This window comes from Triturus cristatus, chromosome 9, assembly GCF_964204655.1.
Source record: "Triturus cristatus chromosome 9, aTriCri1.1, whole genome shotgun sequence".
NCBI classification, from domain to species: domain Eukaryota; kingdom Metazoa; phylum Chordata; class Amphibia; order Caudata; family Salamandridae; genus Triturus; species Triturus cristatus.
The window spans coordinates 447,986,885-448,005,088 of NC_140592.1; the positions used below are offsets into that span (position 1 = coordinate 447,986,885).

General features: G+C 41.6%; 1 protein-coding gene across 1 annotated transcript in view; it reads right to left on the bottom strand.

Moving 5' to 3' along the window:
* The window catches only part of LOC146798113 (cytochrome P450 2C16-like), a 383,825-nt gene that overhangs the window by 233,416 nt on the left and 132,205 nt on the right, over positions 1-18,204 (bottom strand). Inside the window, exons 3-4 of the mRNA XM_085625338.1 lie at positions 15,038-15,187; positions 5,872-6,032 (exon numbers count right to left, since the gene is read on the bottom strand). Coding sequence (XP_085481464.1) covers positions 5,872-6,032; positions 15,038-15,187 — 311 coding nt within the window. The remainder of the gene's footprint in view (positions 1-5,871; positions 6,033-15,037; positions 15,188-18,204) is intronic.

The window sequence follows — 18,204 nt, forward strand, 5'->3', positions numbered from 1 at the left end:
AGTCCACTGAGCACTGTTAGGACTCTCATAGTTTGATGGCTTTTCCTTAATTGGAATGTTAAATTTGGTCAGTTTCTGCTTGACCTACACTGCAGATTCTTTTCACACTCCTCCCCTACTAGCAAGACAACAGAGTGATAAGGATCACTCGAAATCCTGACATCCTTCTTCTTTTCTGCTCATCTGTGGTGCCCCTATTTAACAGACAAGGCATGTGTTGCCTAGCCCACACATCACATCAAGATAAACCGAAACATTGTCACTCCTAACTGCATCTGCAAACAATCTTGCTTTCTACCATACTCCTTGAAGCCTAAGCTTTTAACACTCCTTGCAACAAAGTGGTTTGCTCACTCTACTTCAAGGTGGAAATGAGCAGTGTCACAATTAGTACTGTCACCTACACCAAGAGAATTGTGTTTATGTTAGTAGATTTTCTTTTACAATTAATGAATACAAAATTCGGCTTCAGCACCTACATGTTTATGTTTGTCATTGATGTCCATGTCCATAACAGTGGTTTCGGGGAGTTAAATGATGTAGGAAAGTGCCCTTTTTGTATTGTCACCCTCCCTACTTTTTTCCAATGCTGATGGTTATGACTCTGAACGTGCACTGGAGTCTCCTGCCTTTCCCCAGACCCCTGTGCCAGTGCTCTCTCCCTAAAACTGTTATGTGTAAATTGAGACAAGGACTTTACCCTCCTTATAGGACCTCAGTATATAGTATCAGTGGTACCCAGGGCATGTGTGGTAAAGGGGTACCCAGGGCTTACAGCACTGTTTGTGCCACCCTGAACAAACCAAATAAACTATCAACAGCAGGCCTACCATTGCAGACTGCAGGAGCAATACAGACTGTTTGAACTCAACTTTACCCTCACCATGTGTACCATTCACCCCTAAGGAAGGCCTCCCAAAGCCCAGGAGGCAGGGCGCATTATATCAAAGGTGTGGACAGGTAAAGGCAAGCTTATATACCCTATAGTGCCCTTTACCATTAAGGGACACTATAAGTGATGGACTATCAATGGCTAGGATTACATGGGCTGGCACCCAGGTAAACCCGAGGTTAGCAGCTCCTTTATTGTATTGCCTAAATATGTCATGTTTCCTATCAAACAACGTGTCTTCTCTCCCCTGACACAAGTCTCAAGTCGAGGGCGATGTGGTATGCACCCAGGTTGCTACCTTAGACTATGCCCACCTTGGTTGCCTCAGCTTCTCTGTGCTCCGGCTGTCAAGCCCACTCTTCCTGCAGTTGCTGCCACCAATATAGGATTCTGAACTTCTGCCAGGCAGTGTGATCACTCACAAGAGTCAGAACAAAGGCCTGGGTAGGAAGTAGATCACACCTCCTCCCTTCCAGATGGTCTAGTGAAGTGGCATATCAAGGCGGTAAGCTTCAAAAGCTGCACCACCTCCATTATGCATCAGGACTGACTTCCAGAAGAGAAAACAGCCCTCCCCCTGCCCAGGCACATTTGCACCTGGGCAGGTGGGAAATTAGATAGTTAAGGAGGTGTACACCACAGAAGGAAAGCCACACTTCTACGGTGGGCAGCCCGGTCTGTACATCGGAAGAAGGGTTCTGCCATTTTTAGAAGTGGTAGAATAGAGGGTTTTGGGTAGAAAAGGTGACCCACGCCCCTGGATGTAGTCATCTCAGGAGCGGACTAGCTGTTGGGTCTAGCAGCCCATTGGCTACTTGCTCCCACACCCCTAACTCCCCTAAATCTTGGATATAATGGACACCCCTGATGCTAGAACCTCAGTTCTGAACAACCTGGGGAGAGGAGTTGGCCTAACGGCTAGGGCGCTTGACCTCGGACCTGGGAACTGGGTTCGAGTCTCGGTACATCCTGTGATTCTGGGCAAATCACTTAATCTCCCCATGCCTAACAAAAGATGAATGTGACTGGTGCTATGTAAAGCGCTCTGATACCTGATTGGATTTGGGTCAAGTTCGCGCTATATAAAACTCTGCAAAAAAAAAAAAAACCTGCATCAAAGAGGACAGAAGAAGAGAACCATGTCTGCGACAACAGGACTTGCCCAAACCAAAAGAGGGATCTTCTGCACCTATGGCAACACTCCTAGTACTGCCTGATTGAGACTCATCCTAGGCTATCTCTCAGTTTCCCTATACAGTGGGACTGAAAATGGAAGCCTGTAGCACCCTCAGACTCCTCTGGACTAGTGGCATTAGTCCCCTGAAGACTGCAAGTACTACAATGTGCTGGACCTGAAGAATCACTGGTCATTGGCCCCTCACTGTATTATTTTTCATTGACTCTAAAATGTATAACTCCAGTTGCAGGTATGCTATTCCATTCATGTTGGTGTCGAAATTAAGATAAAAATACACACTATATCTATAAATTTGTGTCGGATTTCTTTTGAGTCGTGTGAATTACTTTTTGTCCATATTGGTACTCTGGAAATGCTTAACACATGTTCCTCTAGTAAAGTCTGACTGCTCTTTGCCACACTACCAGAGCTGAGCTTAAAATTTATTAGTGTTTATTCCAGGACCATCTTTGGGTTTTGTGATCGTATTGCATGGTGAAGCCTAATCAGCATCACCACATAATACTCCACCTTCCTACAGATGGGCATAGGCACATATGATAAACCAACCAAGGCACACAATGCTATATCCACTTTCATGAATGTTATGTCACAAAGCACACAGTGCCCAAACAGCTACACACTTTTTTTGCGGCATCTTGGGATGGATCATGGTCGGACTGGGGAACCAAAGGCAGTCCTCGAAAAAATGCTCAAACCAGCTATGCTCCCTTTGTATCTCTTTGTATCCTTGGGCAAACACTCTCTTTCCATCCATCCATTCTCTAACTCTCCTTCTCTCCTCTCTCTTCTTCCTCTCTTCTTCCTCTCTGATCACTTTGTCTCTACGTTCCTTCTTTCTCATGAAGTTTCCTGCACCTGCTGCAATTAACATTGAGAAGATGAGGAAAGTGACGGATCCACCAGGAGCATCACTGGCCTTTCAAAACTAGGCTCCAAGGCTCCAGCCCACTGGGTAAATGCCCAGTGGAATAAAAGGCAGGCCAAGTGTCCAGCCCTGGGCACGATGATAAACTCATATCAATCTCTGCAACATCAGTCACCTCCGAGGGTCTACACAGACAGTGCTTAATTTATAAAACAATGAGTGCAGGTGCTGAAGCTGTGCTCAGAAACCTGCAGCTGGCGCTATTACATATTAGTGCGCAGAATACCAAGGCTGCATAGTCTGGAATCCACCACATGCCTCTCTAAATCAACTACCAGACACTCCCTGCCCCTTTATCTCACTCTTGCATGTTCCTGCTTTCTCCCTTTGTGACAATTTTACATCTTTCTCTTTCTCCTTTGTTTGCGATTTCCTATCTTACCCTTATGAAATGTTGGATGTATGTGCTAGTCCCCAAAATAAATGCCGGTGGGCCCCACCGGCAACCACCAGCTCAATTTAAGCACTGTACACATAGCTCCGGCCTACACAGCCCTCTCTAAAGAGAAACCTCCCAACAGATACCAGACTTCCAGGAACTGGCTTTCATTTTCTCACTCTCTTTCTGCTTACCTGTGATCTGACAAACAGTTCTAAAACAAGCATTGGCATAACCAATAGGTCTTGCCTTTGGGACCTTATAAGTGTTTAGCCATGCAACAGTTGCATAACTAAATACTTATAAGGTCCCAAAAGCGAGACCTATTGGCTATGCAAAGCGGCCCTGCGGCCGCGAAAGTGAAAGTAATCACGGAAAAGCGTGGCGCGCGCGCCCGTGCACATGCACTGTAGCTCTAGGCTGGCCTGGTAGCACTTTTTGGAGCCCTCTCAATAAGTCTCGCCAGACCAGCGCATGCGCTGGGTCAGGCGAGACCTAAACAGTGGCGCTCAGACCAATCCCAATGCTGCATTGCAGCATTGAGATTGGTCAAGGGAGCCTGGCTGGGTGCTTCCTGATCCCGCCTCCTGTTAAGCAGAAGGAAGGAAGGACGCAGAGGCCTAAGGTGAGGCGGCGGCCGGTCGGCGGGCCGTCCAGCCAGCAAGTAAGAGGTTCTTTTTTTTTTTACCCCCCCCAGTCCCCCACCACCACACTAATGACATCTGGAAGCAGCTGCCACTGTCTAAGAATGTATTAAATAGTTAAACCAATAAAACCGAATTGTATTAAAGATTTTAAAAAAATATTTATATGTTTTGCCCAGCACTACAACGTGAATAAACAAGAGTTTAGAAGCACTATTTTCCAGAAAAGTACATTTTCATCACTTAGACAAAAAATAATTGATTTTGTCCCTTTTTGCTTGAAGCCAGGAAATTTCATCCACTGCTACTACTGATGATCAAAAGTGGGGAGCATGGCTTAAAGAAATAAACATGCTCGTTAGTTGATTGTGAATGTTGCCTTTACGTGGGTCCCAGGTAGAGATAAGCATTGTGTTTAATAAAAATTCCTAACACACTCTTCCTGCCTTTACTTCTAGGCGCTATGCTTTACTATTGGTTCCACTTACAGAGATCTTCCGAAAGGGAGATGCAGATGCAGTGAATAAGGGTCTCATAGACAACAGTCACTCTTATTTTTTGTAACTCTGTATTTAATTGAGAGGTGCCATGTTCCATGGTGGCTCTATGGAACAACTGAGTTTGCGGATTAGTGCTATAATGTCGGGATTATTTCTTCTGTGTGATGGTTATGGGTAAGTGTCCTACTTCAAGAATTCCCAATGTGACAGTTTTGGCATTTGGGGCCCACTGGCTCATCAGAACAGCAAGGGCTTGCACTGGGTAACCTGATATTTCTCGGGTCATGGACTGTTTTTTAGACAGAAATGTTTGAAACAGTCAGCACGTTTGCCTCTTTTGGGGGCATATTATCAAGCCAGGCGATAAAATTATCGCTGCTTTAGCGGCAGAAAACTGCCGCTAAAACGGCGATAGTGGGCTTGATAATATGCTCTATGGAATTCCAATTGAAGCCCATGTTAGATGTCCTTCACATTTAACATGGGCTTCAATTGGAATTCCATAGAGCATATTATCAAGCCCATTACCGCCGTTTTAGTGGCAATAATTTTATCGCCTGGCTTGATAATATGCCCCTTGGTTTCTGAGCTGTGGTGTCTAAAATAATACACTGGGGGCATATTGTCGAGAGGCTTGTGTCCCGTTTGCGCCACGCAAAGTGGTATATGCATGACGCAAGCCTCTAAGTAAGATTTATGAAGCCACGCAAAGCTGCATTCGTGGCTTTCAATGGCTTCATAGATGTGCTCTGCGTTGCCTTACTCTGTGCAAGGGAGGTGTTCCATGGGCGTTGCGGTGGGTGTTTCCACGCAACTCCCATGGTTTTTGAAACATTCCCAGATGTACAAGGCGTGGCGCAAGGGCGACTCAAAACCCTTGATAAATATGCCCCTGTGTTTTTGCCTTTTTGCTTCCTCTATTCTTGCCCCCTGCTAACCATCTTGCTGCATTTGGTGTTCCATGCTGCTAATTGTGTTAGAAATCAACTAGCGTCCCTACATAAATCATTTTCCATGGAGGACTGTAATTTCTCTTTGAATCAGTGGTCCCATGAGGCAGATAATGTAACTCCTTTTGTCTTCCAATCTACTCAACACAGATAACCTATTTAAAATGTCAATAGTTCTCAAGGTTAAATCTACAACTAAAATTTCTAGCAAAACCAGATGTGACATTTGCCAGGATTCTAAGGGACAACATGGTTAAAAATAAAACTTCAGATCAAATCTAGTATCCATGCAGCCATTGTTCACGATGATGGCATGTATTCTTGAACAAATTTCTAATCTATGCAATCACGGTCAGTCACCACGGTGTCAATACCCTTACCTGTCCCCAGGTGGAGCTCAGAAAGCGAAAGTTCTCGTTCATCAGCTGGAGCAGAGAAAGAAATTTCTTGTCTTCATAGTCAAACCGAGTTCCAAAGACCACTGAGCAAATGACATTTGATACTGCTTTGCCGAAGACAAATGTTGGATCAAAAGCGCCCTCTGGCGTAGAAAAAATAAAAATAAATAGATTACATTAGACATCACAACGTGTTGGAGTTGTATTTGCTTTAATCAGCTCCCCACAGTGAAGAGAATATAATGACTTGTACGCTCTTATATTATGCACTGCAAAAACCTGATCTTGCCATGGAACTAGAAGTGAAGAGCATGTGCTCAAGAATCCCATTGGGTGAATGGCACCCAATCAGACAGCTCTTTAGAATGGCAGTAACATTATTATAATTGCTTCTTATTGAATCTCAGCTGGGAGTTCTGTAAATTCGGACTGAAAATTACCCAAGTATTTTTCCATTTGGACGTTTAAAGATGGCATTAGATGTGTGAATGGGTGATGGTGTGGATGTTCCTTTAGGTTAATAGGGCAGAACCCCGAGAAATACCTGGAGGTGTTCAGCAATGCAGAAATGTGTGGCCCAGACTCCACGACAACCGCCATGCTTGTGTAATCTGGCCTCCCTGTGTGTTTGACACAGCAGTTACTCAATTCTTATGCAATTGTTGGTCTGACATAAGTATTAAGCCTGCGTCTTTTGAGAGATGTAAATCATTTCTGTTTTCTGGTTCGACTGCTCCTCTGTTGATCATTGGAGGACAGTTATTCTACCGTCCACATGTTGCATACCTTTTGACTCAACACTTTTAAAAATTTTTTATTACAGGCATCCCACGGATTCTTCCAACTAGTTTTTGTCAGAAGAACACGAATATTGCTACTCAGTTTTTTGGCATATCTAGATGTTGAAGAAATGATTCCTAAATTCAGCATAGAAAAATGTTTTGCACAGTTGTGATCACTGTACTCTCCCTAGGCCTGGGCTAAATTTCCGTTCCGCTCGCGGAAATTGCGATAATTTGACATTTTCGCGTTCCGCGGAGAGCGTGAAAATGTCAAAATTTCCACATTCCGCAGCTTAGCGATAATTTGTTTCTCGCTCGCGCTGTAAAATAATACATTCTCGTGCGCGCGCGATCGCCTTACCTGAATCCCTCGCCGGCAAGTTTTCCCGATCCGGTCGCGTTCTCCACGAGATGTTGGATTGTTGGTAGCCATTTGCGCTGTCTCGCGACAGTTCGCGCCCGCAGTAATGTCATTGGTCGCGCGATCACGTCTTTCTTCTCGCGATCATGCACCGCGAGAAGAGTGAAAACAAGATGGCCGCGCCCGCGAGCAACCGCATGGGTAAGTTGGCGAGCCGCGACCACGCAGAAAATACCGCGAAGGGGCGGGAAAAAAACCTCCGCATCTTCGCGATATTGCGGAGATTTTTAACATTTTCTCGATAATTTGCGAAAGTCACTTTCGCAAATTCCGCCCACCCCTAACTCTCCCCATCAATTGCGCCAATGAGGTATACCAACAAAAACCTTAGCAGAAGAAAGGGTTCTGACTTGATAAATGAAGGAATAAATCACATGAATCTTTTGGCATGAATTAATGGAGCCCACAAAAAAGTTTTCTCACTTAGACATAAACTATGAGCTTACGCTTTTTACAAAAATGTGTCAGTAGCGAGACCCCGTTAAGAAGAAACAATGTTCTAATTAATGGCCATAAAACATGTACAGAGGTACGGTCCAAATGAAATATTTTGACATTTCGACCCTTAATGTTTTCAATGCTTAAGATCATCAAAAATTTGAATGAGTTGGGACTCAAGAACTTTGCATTGCTTTTGAATTGGTGGAGATATTGTTTTCCTTATGCAATGTACATGCCCTCTGGGATGTCCACACTATTGAAAGGTGGATCCATGATCAAAAATCTGTTGTTGGGACAGTAGCGTAGTTTTGTTTTATGTATATAGGGTTTGGTTTGTAAAATATATGTCTTTTATATATGCTCAGCAAAAAATGAAAAATGAGATGTGAATTGACACACATATGAAAGGATAATTAAAAGTGTCCTTATCCAAAAATATTGCTTTATTTGTTCCTCCATACCATTTTCTTTACATTAAGATCATCATCAGAGCATGAAAAGTGAACTGAAGCTATTCGGGTAACTCTCCTGACCCACTGCATGACCCTGAAGGCAGACTGGGAATCAAGGGCCAGATGTACTAAAAAGTCATTCCCTAATTGCGAATCCTTGCAATTTACAATTAGGAAATCGTAAAACGACATGTACGAAAGTGTTTTGAATACTTTCTGCGATTCCCAATAGGTCTCAAATGACCTACCTTATGATGAATATTAATGCAATTTGCAGCTCATTAGAAATTCCAAAAATGACAGGCATGGTGGCCTGCTGAGTGAGCAGATCACCATGTCTGTGATTACTTTTGAATAAAGCAATATCTATTTTTTGTAAAGTAGCCCGTTTTCCTGAAAGGAAACGCGATGCATTACAAAAAGAAAAATGAAAAGTTTTCTTTTCATTTTTTAAGATTAGGCATTGGTCATTGAGACCACTGCCTAATCTTTAAAAAAGTCCCTACCTGTTTGCCAATGGGTTACCACCGACTTGAAAGTGGTGGTAACTGCAGATGTTTTGCGACTGGATTACCAGTCGCAAAGCATTCCAACATACCACTGTGTATTGCTATTAGGAAGGGACGCCCTTAATACGACCCTTGCTAATAGTGTCCCGCAAACCCTATTTTGCGAGTCGGTAATAGGTTACTGACTCACAAAATAGGGTTGGTACATGCCAAAAAGCATTTTACTGGTCGCAAATGGCCGGTAAAATGCTTTGTACATCTGGCCCTAAGAGTCTACTCAGAAAGTTGAATAAAGTTCTGTCTTAGTGACCATGAACAATAGCAAAAATGTGTATGCTCTTAATTTGGTAGCAGGAGGTGCAGTCTGAAAAGTGCCACTTCCAGAATGCTTTCTCTCAGTACTGTTAAGAAGGCCTTTTCGGCCTTTCTTCGCTTGCTTTACTGATCCATTCCAATTAGTTTACTTAAGGGTAGAAAATGATTTAGTCACCTAAAATGTGAGTGATTATTCCCTATCTAACATACTCATTAATAAACATATTTCACCAATGACATGTATAGAAAAAAAAGTCATACATGAAGAAGCGAATGAAGAGAATTATAGAATATCTGCACCTGCAATAAGGGGGACAGGATATTACTCACTTTTGTTATAGAGTAACTAGTCCACAAAACGCTATGGGTCATTTATACAAAAGCATTTTTGGGGTTTTAACCGCAAAAATACTTTTTCATTTGTAGAAAACACAATGGAACGGATTACGATGTCGGTAGGAAAGCCTCCAACCGACAGTCGGATTCCCATTGACCGTGTCGGAACCCATCGTAATCGGTTGGTTGAAATAGTTTTCAACCGACCGATTACAATGCTCATGGTCGGAAGGGGACCCGTTCGATCAGTCCAAATCGGTCCTGAACTGCATTCGGAGAATCAGAGTCGGTCGGAGCCGATTTGTACGGCTCTACGGAGAGCGTTGCTGACCGCCCAATTATGATGTCGGATTTTTACAACCTTTCCGGCTTGGTCAGAAACTGACTTCAGGAGCCCCTAGCCCCTTCATCCTGAGGCCTCTGGTTTGGGGTCGAGGGGGTTCCGAAGGGACACCCCTGTTAAACCATGCAGAAGTGTGGCAGGCACCATGGGGTGCCCGCGACAGTGTGTAAGGTTTTCCGTAGACACTCATTTTCCCAATAGGAGCCTGTGTTGTCGGTTGTAACACAGGCTCCTATGAAGTCAATGGGAGTTCTTCCGAACGGTGCTTGGAAGCATCATAATCGGTCGGGAAGAACCACCATCCTCGAGCCGGTTGGAACCGAATCTGACAAGGAGTCGGGCAGTTTAGTTTCAGGCCTACATCGTTATCAGGCCCAAAGTGCGATTCAGTAACATGTTACTGAATCACTATTTGTATATGGTGATTCAGTATTTGGAAGGGGCAAGTTTAGGGTATCCTTACTAAAAACTGGATTACAGTGCTATGTATCAATGTTTTGCAACAGAATTATGGGTGCAAAACATTCCTTTTCTACTGACACCTCAAGGGTGAGGGTAACTATTCGCAAATGGGAATAGGTTCCCTTGGAACCCTTTCCCCTTTGTGAATGTTGAAACAAATATTTTTTAAGAGCAGGCCTACTCTTAAATAAATGAAACTTAAATGTTTTGTTGAATTTTTTGAAAAACATGCTGTTTTCTTTTAAGTAAAACGGGCTACATCTTAAAAAAAAAAAAAGATTGTTTTACTAAAAAGCAATCACAGACATTGACATAATGGTCTGCTGGGTGCAATTCCTAATGGGTCGCAAATTGCAACCTACCTCATTAATATTCATGGGGTAGATCTTTGGTGACCCCATTAGGAGTCTCTATTTGATGTTTGTAAGTTTTCTTACATTAGGAATTGTGATTTCCTAATTGAGATTTGGTAAAAATCGCAGGTACACATGGCCCCTATATTAGGACTTTAAGCACCTCATGTATAAATGGATTTTCAATAAACCAGGAAGTGGGAAAAAATTCAAATAATAAATATTTTGGGAACTGTTGAAAAAAAAAGGGGAAGCAGCGTAAAACACTAGCTTTAGGGTTATGTTTGAATACTTATGTATAAGCGCTGGACCTCTATAAAAAAAACACGCTTTAGTGGTGAAGTTGAAGAAAAGAGGAACTTGCTCTCCCAGCATGTTTGAATTTGAGGGAACCCTTTAGAGAAACTAAAATGCCTGGACTAATGGCACATATAACTTCTTGCCTGCCAAAGGCGATACTTAGGTATTAATGAATCGACATCTAGTTCCCTATTATAACACAAGCGCATACCCACCTTTGTAATGGCTGAATTTTTAAAAGAAAATAATTTTCTATGCATCATGCGCCTGCCTGAATTCCCATGCTCTAAACATGCATGGTCACTACATATCTGCCACCTAGGAAAAAGTATTAATTTAGGGCCAGATGTACAAGCGTTTGCGACTGGAAAAATGCTTTTTTTCTGATGTACAAATGCAAAATGCGATCTGGTAACTTGTTACCAAATCGCAATTTGTATTTGCCATTCGTTATTTAGAAGGGGCGTGTTTTGGGCGCCCCTTCCAGATACCGAATAGGTATTGTATGTATTACCGTTTTGCGACAGAATTCCAGTCGCAAAACAGTTATACTTTATCATCAATTAAAATGTGGAGGGAACCCATTCGCCAATGGGAAGGGCTCCCTTTGGGACCCTTTCCTCTTTGAGGATGTTGAAAAAAAATGTTTTTTAAGAGCTGTGCCTACTCTCAAAAAACGAATCTGAAAAGTGCATGAGGAAGGACTATTTGCGACCTATTAAAAGAGTTTCATACATTAAGAACAGTGATTTGCAGGAAATCACAATTAGGAAATTGCTATCTGCAATCTTTGGACATCTGGCCCTTAGAGTGCCTGGAACAAGTCAGTAGGATTGAGCCAAAACTTGTCAAATGAGCCTCATGAGCCCCAGGGAAAGTGCACAGTCATGAACTGTACTCCCCTCTTTAGAGGCCCAAAGAGAGGTCAGTGATGCACATGTACACTACCCGTCTGTGAAACTCAGTCTGAATTGACAAGTGAGCCAATGTGCTACCTGCATTACAGTATTTGAGAGAGGCTTTGGAGTCCCCTAAGAGTAATGTAACCTTGCACTGCATCAGCCTCAATAGAGGATTGCAGGGTCATTCGAGGTTTTGGGAAGCTGGCTGGACTGTCAGAGCGCTCCTGAAAAATCTGCCAACATCTGATTTTGTTTTCACCTTTGACATGCTCTGCAAGTGTCATTAAATGAAACATTAATTTTGTGGGCAATGCAGCAAGGATGTGTTTTCAGGTGAGTGCTTGCAAAATTGCTGGACTTTGATTTTGTACTTTGCACGGCATTCATCAGAAATGCTCATGAAACCTGAAAATCTATTTTTAAACAGCTGTGGGAGAAAATATGTATTTATTTTATTTCTGGTATTTTATTTATTCCTTTTCTGCATTTATAGAGCGCACATTCATCCCAGAAGGTATAGGATGTGTGTTATATAAATGCTGGGAATAAATAAAAAAATGCTGGAAATAAAATCACCCCAACATTTACATAGTCAACAATTGCTTTTCTTTTCTTTCTCGGAAATATATGGGAACCGGTTTCGAGTCTCGGCAATGACGCTGAACATCCTGTGAAAATCTTGCTTTTTAATGTTTCTATTTAGTTACCACCTTTTATTTGCTAATTTATTTCACTTTTATTAAACAGTTGTTTTTGGCCTTCTGTTAAATAGCGTAATGCAAACATTTGTTATAGATTGGATTATTAGAGCTGTAATATAGAACCTGGCATATTGTAACTTATGTTATATGATTGTCCAATCATTTTAAAATTTTGGACCAATGTTTGGGATAGAGTTTCTCAAATATTTTGTATTAATATTGTTCTTTCTATAAAGTTGTTATAAGTACATTTTCAACTCTAATATTTCCTTTATCATACATGGATATGATGTTATTTAATATTTTAATTTCCTCTGCTATTAAATCTATTACTGTGATTGGAAATCTGCTAACATTTTGTCCACGCATTTCTTGTGGCATTGGATTTTATATATGAGAAATTGAATAGAAATCTCTTTTAACAAAAATGAGAAGTGTTCTTCAATCAAATCTTTAACATGGAAAGCCCTGAATGAATATGTTTCTAATTGCTGAATATATCCAAGTATTTATATTATTGCTAACTTATAGTGCATCAGTACCTCTATATACGTTCTTATAATGTATGTTTATTGTAGATTGCATACTGTTCATATTCACGTTGTCTTTTATGTTTTTATCCGATTTGCATAATTTTTTTCTCACTGCACAACACTTTTTTGCTGATATTTTGTATCGATTTATATGGTCGTGTGCTTTATAAAATTCACTATAATATTTTGAAGAAAAAAATAGCTCTGTATGTTCATGTGTCTGATGTGGAACTGAGTGTGAGTTGGCGTTCTATACATAACAAATGGTATTACTCACCATAAAATGACTATTTTTTTCGCCTCACAAAGATGAAAGTGTGAGCTGGCCCTACCAGACTTTGTAACTGACCTGCGCACGTCTCTGTAACAAGAGTGTATCCCATTACAGTATTTTGCAGGGCAGAAGCTGCATTCATATTTTTTTTTATTTATCTGATAGATTTTATTGATTTTGATTTCCTTTTGTAAAGCTGAAGGCATGGCTGATTTGAGTGACCAAGCCTCATTGCACACCTTTGTGTGTGTATCTTCAATGCACCTTTCACTTAGTGCAGAGTGTGACATGGGGTACCAAGAGAGGAGAAGCCAGCTCTATCATTATTGTAGGTCTACATTTTTCCTGAGGATAGTGAAACTGCAAGTCCCAGTTTGAAAAGTGTTATTTGTTAAGAAAATATAAATAGGACTGACTGACGGATGTCAAGGTCCAAACAATTCTGCTGCTGATACATAATGCATATTTCCTCTTCTTCGCCTTCCCCATCGCAATAGTTACTCCATGAGTGAATGTACCCATTCGAGAAGTGTTATGGGTGGTTCCTTCTACTCATCTATGGAAAGAGAAGACAGCTTTGAAACAGTGGAAGGAGAATGGTGAATGGGTACCTTCACTCATGGATTAAGTACTGGGAAGAATAAAAGAGAATCGGAGTGATGGAGATGACCGGTTAGTAATTTGAGCATTCCCAAATGCTTAGCCAGCCATCTGTCCCATGTTTCATCTGGACAGATTACCTTCTAGAGTTTGTAGGAAGTAGCCAAGTTGCAGATATGTAGTTTAACAAGCATTCACAAAGTCAGTGGGTCTGTCTTTAATGTGCTAATGTATGCATTATATTACTACGGCTTGGGATTCTCCCCTTAAAATCTTTTACTTCTAAGTGGAACCTCAACGAAAATGCCACTAGTATATGTGACCTCTGCAATGGAGGAGTGCAAGACTTGAAGCATGTTCTGTTTGTATGTCCTAATTCAACATTGGTTGATGCCAGAATGCGGTACTTAAAATTAATTCAAACTAGATGCAATAGTACATCAGTACAGAGCTTGACTTCGCTTCTTAACCCCTTCGCCGCGGCACGAATTCCGCCGCGGCGCTGGGGGGGGTCCGGGGTCAGCGCGGCACCGCCATGCTCGTGACGGAACCACTCCGTCATGAGCCACGGGCGCGCTGTGCTCATGACGGAGTGGTTCCGTCACGACTCCGCCCACTTGCATTGTTCGCCCGCACAGGCGGGGAATCAGTGCCGCGTGGGCGGAGCGGTCGCCAACGGCCGCAGCATGACGGAACCACTCCGTCATGAGCACACGGCGCCCGTGGCTCATGACGGAGTGGTTCCGTCATGAGCAGGCAAGGGGTTAAATCACTGCCTAATGAATTTGTGTGTTATAATCTGTTCAAATTTCTAAAAACTTTTTTTAAATTCTATTGAAATAATTATTTTGTTAATATTCAATAACAAATGCATTTTTAAAATTTGTTGTTCTCAGCAGAGAACTAAATCAAATAAACTTAAACTTGAAACTTGCTAATGTATGTAAACAGAGCTCAGGCTAGCACATTAAAGCCAGAAATATTGGCTTTGCCAATGCTTACTTTTTAAATGTTTTCATGATAATAATGTAGTTTGTTAAACCGTATTCCTGTGAAAATTATTGTTCTACAATGTTTCTCTATTACCTTTGATCCGGACCAGAAAAAACTCTGTCAAGGCACCTAAGTCATCCATTTGGTATTGAAACACGAGCAAAAGGGTTGGATGAAAACAAATAAGAAATCGGTTTGCTTCAAAATGGTTTGCGGAATGTGTCAGACTCCAACATCAGAGGGAATTGCCTAGACTTACAGCCTTCTGCGTCTCCTGCACCACCGCCACACAACAGGAGCAAAAAAAAAGAACTACCTATTTCAGATAGAAGACTGTAATTCACTAATCAGCACACTTACAGGAACAGTTCTCATGTATAAAATGGTGGTGGAATTATGGCTAATATTCCACACTTTATTAGCCACAGTACCTTTAGTTTTTCTAAGTTCTTCCGCCAAAAACTGTGCCTCCTCCTGGATCCGCTCTTCGATGCTTCTCTTTCCCATCCCACAATTCCTTAAGGTCATGAGTGAAAATCGCCGCAGTTGCTTCCAGCGCTCTCCATTGCTAATGACAACACCTAGAACAAACACAGGCTTGATTATTCTCCTAATGTTTCTTTAAGAAGCGAACACTATGAAAATGGAGAGTAATGTTTACTGGGTGGTGTTGACGCTACATTGCACTACTTCTGCCTCTTACATAGCATAGACTTTAGCTTTCTTACCTATACATTATTCCTCATTAGCTGCGCATGGAGGACAACATGGACCAGAAAATGGAAGACGTAGAACTCTGAGACTTTCCATTTCATGAATAGAACGTGAGAGATGCAGACACTCTATTTGACATAGAGACAGGTATACATGGAGTAGGAAAGAACTAGGCTACTCAAGATCTCAATTAGGCAAGGCAACTGTTTATCTAACCTCCTCGTTTGCTCCTACCTATTTTGGAACTGAGCCCCATCTTTACTTGGACCCGCCACAAGTAGGTCCCTAGTCTTCCAACTGCAAATTCTCCTTCTGGGCAATGCCTCATTCCCTAAATGCCTCCATTTTAATGCAATCAAGATCTGGCTATTGATGACACCATTTTTGGTACACAAACTCCCCTTGTGTGAACATGGCAGGAAATGCCGAAAGGCCTAACAGCTTAACAAATAAACAAGGAACAGATGAATGATCGAAGCCCCTGTGTCGGTGCCCGTTTCTGATTGGGGAAACTGGAGTTGGAGTTTGTGGGCTCCCCTTAATAATGCAGATTTGGAGGAAACTCACACCCCACACTGAAGTCACATTTTTAGAGTCAGTCATCAGTCTGACTACCATTGTCGCCCATAGTCCAAGATGTTTAGTGCATAACAGAGTTGTCCAGCAGTACAGAAGAGCATCCATGATATTTGGGTCTCTTAGTGATAATGATCAGATTTAGGAGGGTTTTTTAGAACCACAGGGTCTCAGGACTTCCTATCATGAGAGAATCATAAATGAATGGGAAAGCAATTATTGTTAGAGCAAGGCACCCTGCCCTTCCCTCTTGCATCAATGGCTGAATCCAAAAGGGAAAGGTCTGGGTGATAATCTTTTTAAAGCCCCTCCCTCTATGACATTAGAAACTATTGAACTTTGAGAGCCATTACACAATAGACTTGGTTTAGATCTGTGATAGACACCTTCTCCCCATAATGGTGGTGCACGTCACATGGCTTTCTCAACATCAAACTATGGTTATCAAAAGAGCTTTGAAATTGTGTTTAAACAATGGCTTTAATAGGACCTGTTTCATGGCTCTACAAGCTAATTTCACCATCTAAAGTTGTGGAAAGTCAACAATCCACACTTTCGTAATGTTACCAGTTAACTATTCTCAGACCCACCTGAGACAATGAGATACAGCCTTCATTCAATTGTAGTGCAAGGTTAGCTGGATGCTAATCGAAGTTCACATCCCCTGTGTGCTTGGAGAACTAGGAACAATCTCATGAGAGGCAGAGAGACTCTCACACAATTCATGAACTCTCAAAACCTTCCATGGCAAGTCTCTCACTTTAAACAAGTTACAAACATCTTGTATGATACAAGTCAGTCAGTCAAGACAACTTTATTTCGCCAACACAATGATGGCATAAAAAGTATTCTATAAAAACAACAATTTTCATTGATGTTATAATTTTAAATTACATATGATCACACAGATTCATTACAAAAAAGAATTTAGATAAAAAAGATTATTTGTGTTTTAAAATGAGTAATAAATGATGAATATACACAGAGTTAATATATAGTTCAATGAATTAGATTACAATTTAAAAATCAAGTTGGGAATATGATCTTATTTTCCTCAAAGCAGATAAAAAGAAGGCCATTTGTTGAAAGCAGTACACACCAATGGTTTGATTTTGTGTTTTTTGTTAAATCTGACAGTCGGGTTGACAAGCCTGGAGTTACCGCATGTGTAGCCAGGTGCTAGCCTGAGGCAGGAGACATATTAAATAATACTTATAACATATTGTCCTGGAGAGAAGGTGCTTGGACTTGGGCCAAAGAGACTGAATTCCTCAAACGTATTTGTCTTCTTGGGATGTTTTGATCAAGCTCTGTATTCTGGAACTTTTGACAGCTGTCATAGAAGAATTTTTGAGATATACAAAATGACACTAAATCAGGGGTCTCCAACCTTTTCTGCATTAAGAGCTACTTATGTTCAGGGAAAAGCATCCCAAGCTATTAATATTAGTGTTGTAATTACGACCACCCCAGACAATAGAACTATGAGTGACCATCATATTCACGATTACTAGCAGTGATCACCTCATTGCACTAGACAGGGTTTCTAGAAGTTATTTAAAAATGTTTGTCAATTACGCATACCTCTACATGGGAAATACACAACCCATTGCCCCTGACGTTAAGGTTATGGTATTAATAATAAGCCTGTCCAACACCACACGATTTATCAGTCAAATGTCAGTTTTGAATATATCTTGGAAATTGAACCATTTTCCTCCCAAGGTCAGTGTATGAGATCTGAAAATTCACACATTTTCGTGTTCAAAACACACGCTCGACTTTATTATACATAAATTAATTCAGTCAAGCAAAAGATTCTAATTTAGCAGGCTGGGCTGCACACAGGAGAGCTACTTACAGCTAGCTATAGAGCTACCAGTAGGTCACGAGCTTCCTATTGGAGAGGCCTGCTCTAAATGTACTGTCTTCTAGCAACTGCAATGTGGATGGGAGTGGTGAGATTTTTTTTTATGGCAAGGTGCTAAGGAGAGGAGACAAGCTTCAATGATCTGAAGCTACTCAAAGTACCTTACATATTCCTGGTAAAGGGTATTGTGATGGTGTAGGTGAGGCTCAATAAGTGCCAAGTTGGCCTGAAAGATGAGAGTTTAGGTCACACCAGAAACACATACTCAGAATCAGTGTGGGAGGTAAAGCACAGTTTCAATGCATGATACACCTGTGGTATTAGTGAAAGATCAACATCGAGCAGATGTAAAAGGTTTTTGCATTCGTAACACAAATGGTCCAAAGTGCCATGGAGGTGGAACATAGATGTCTCAGCCTCATCTGACTTGGGCTACCG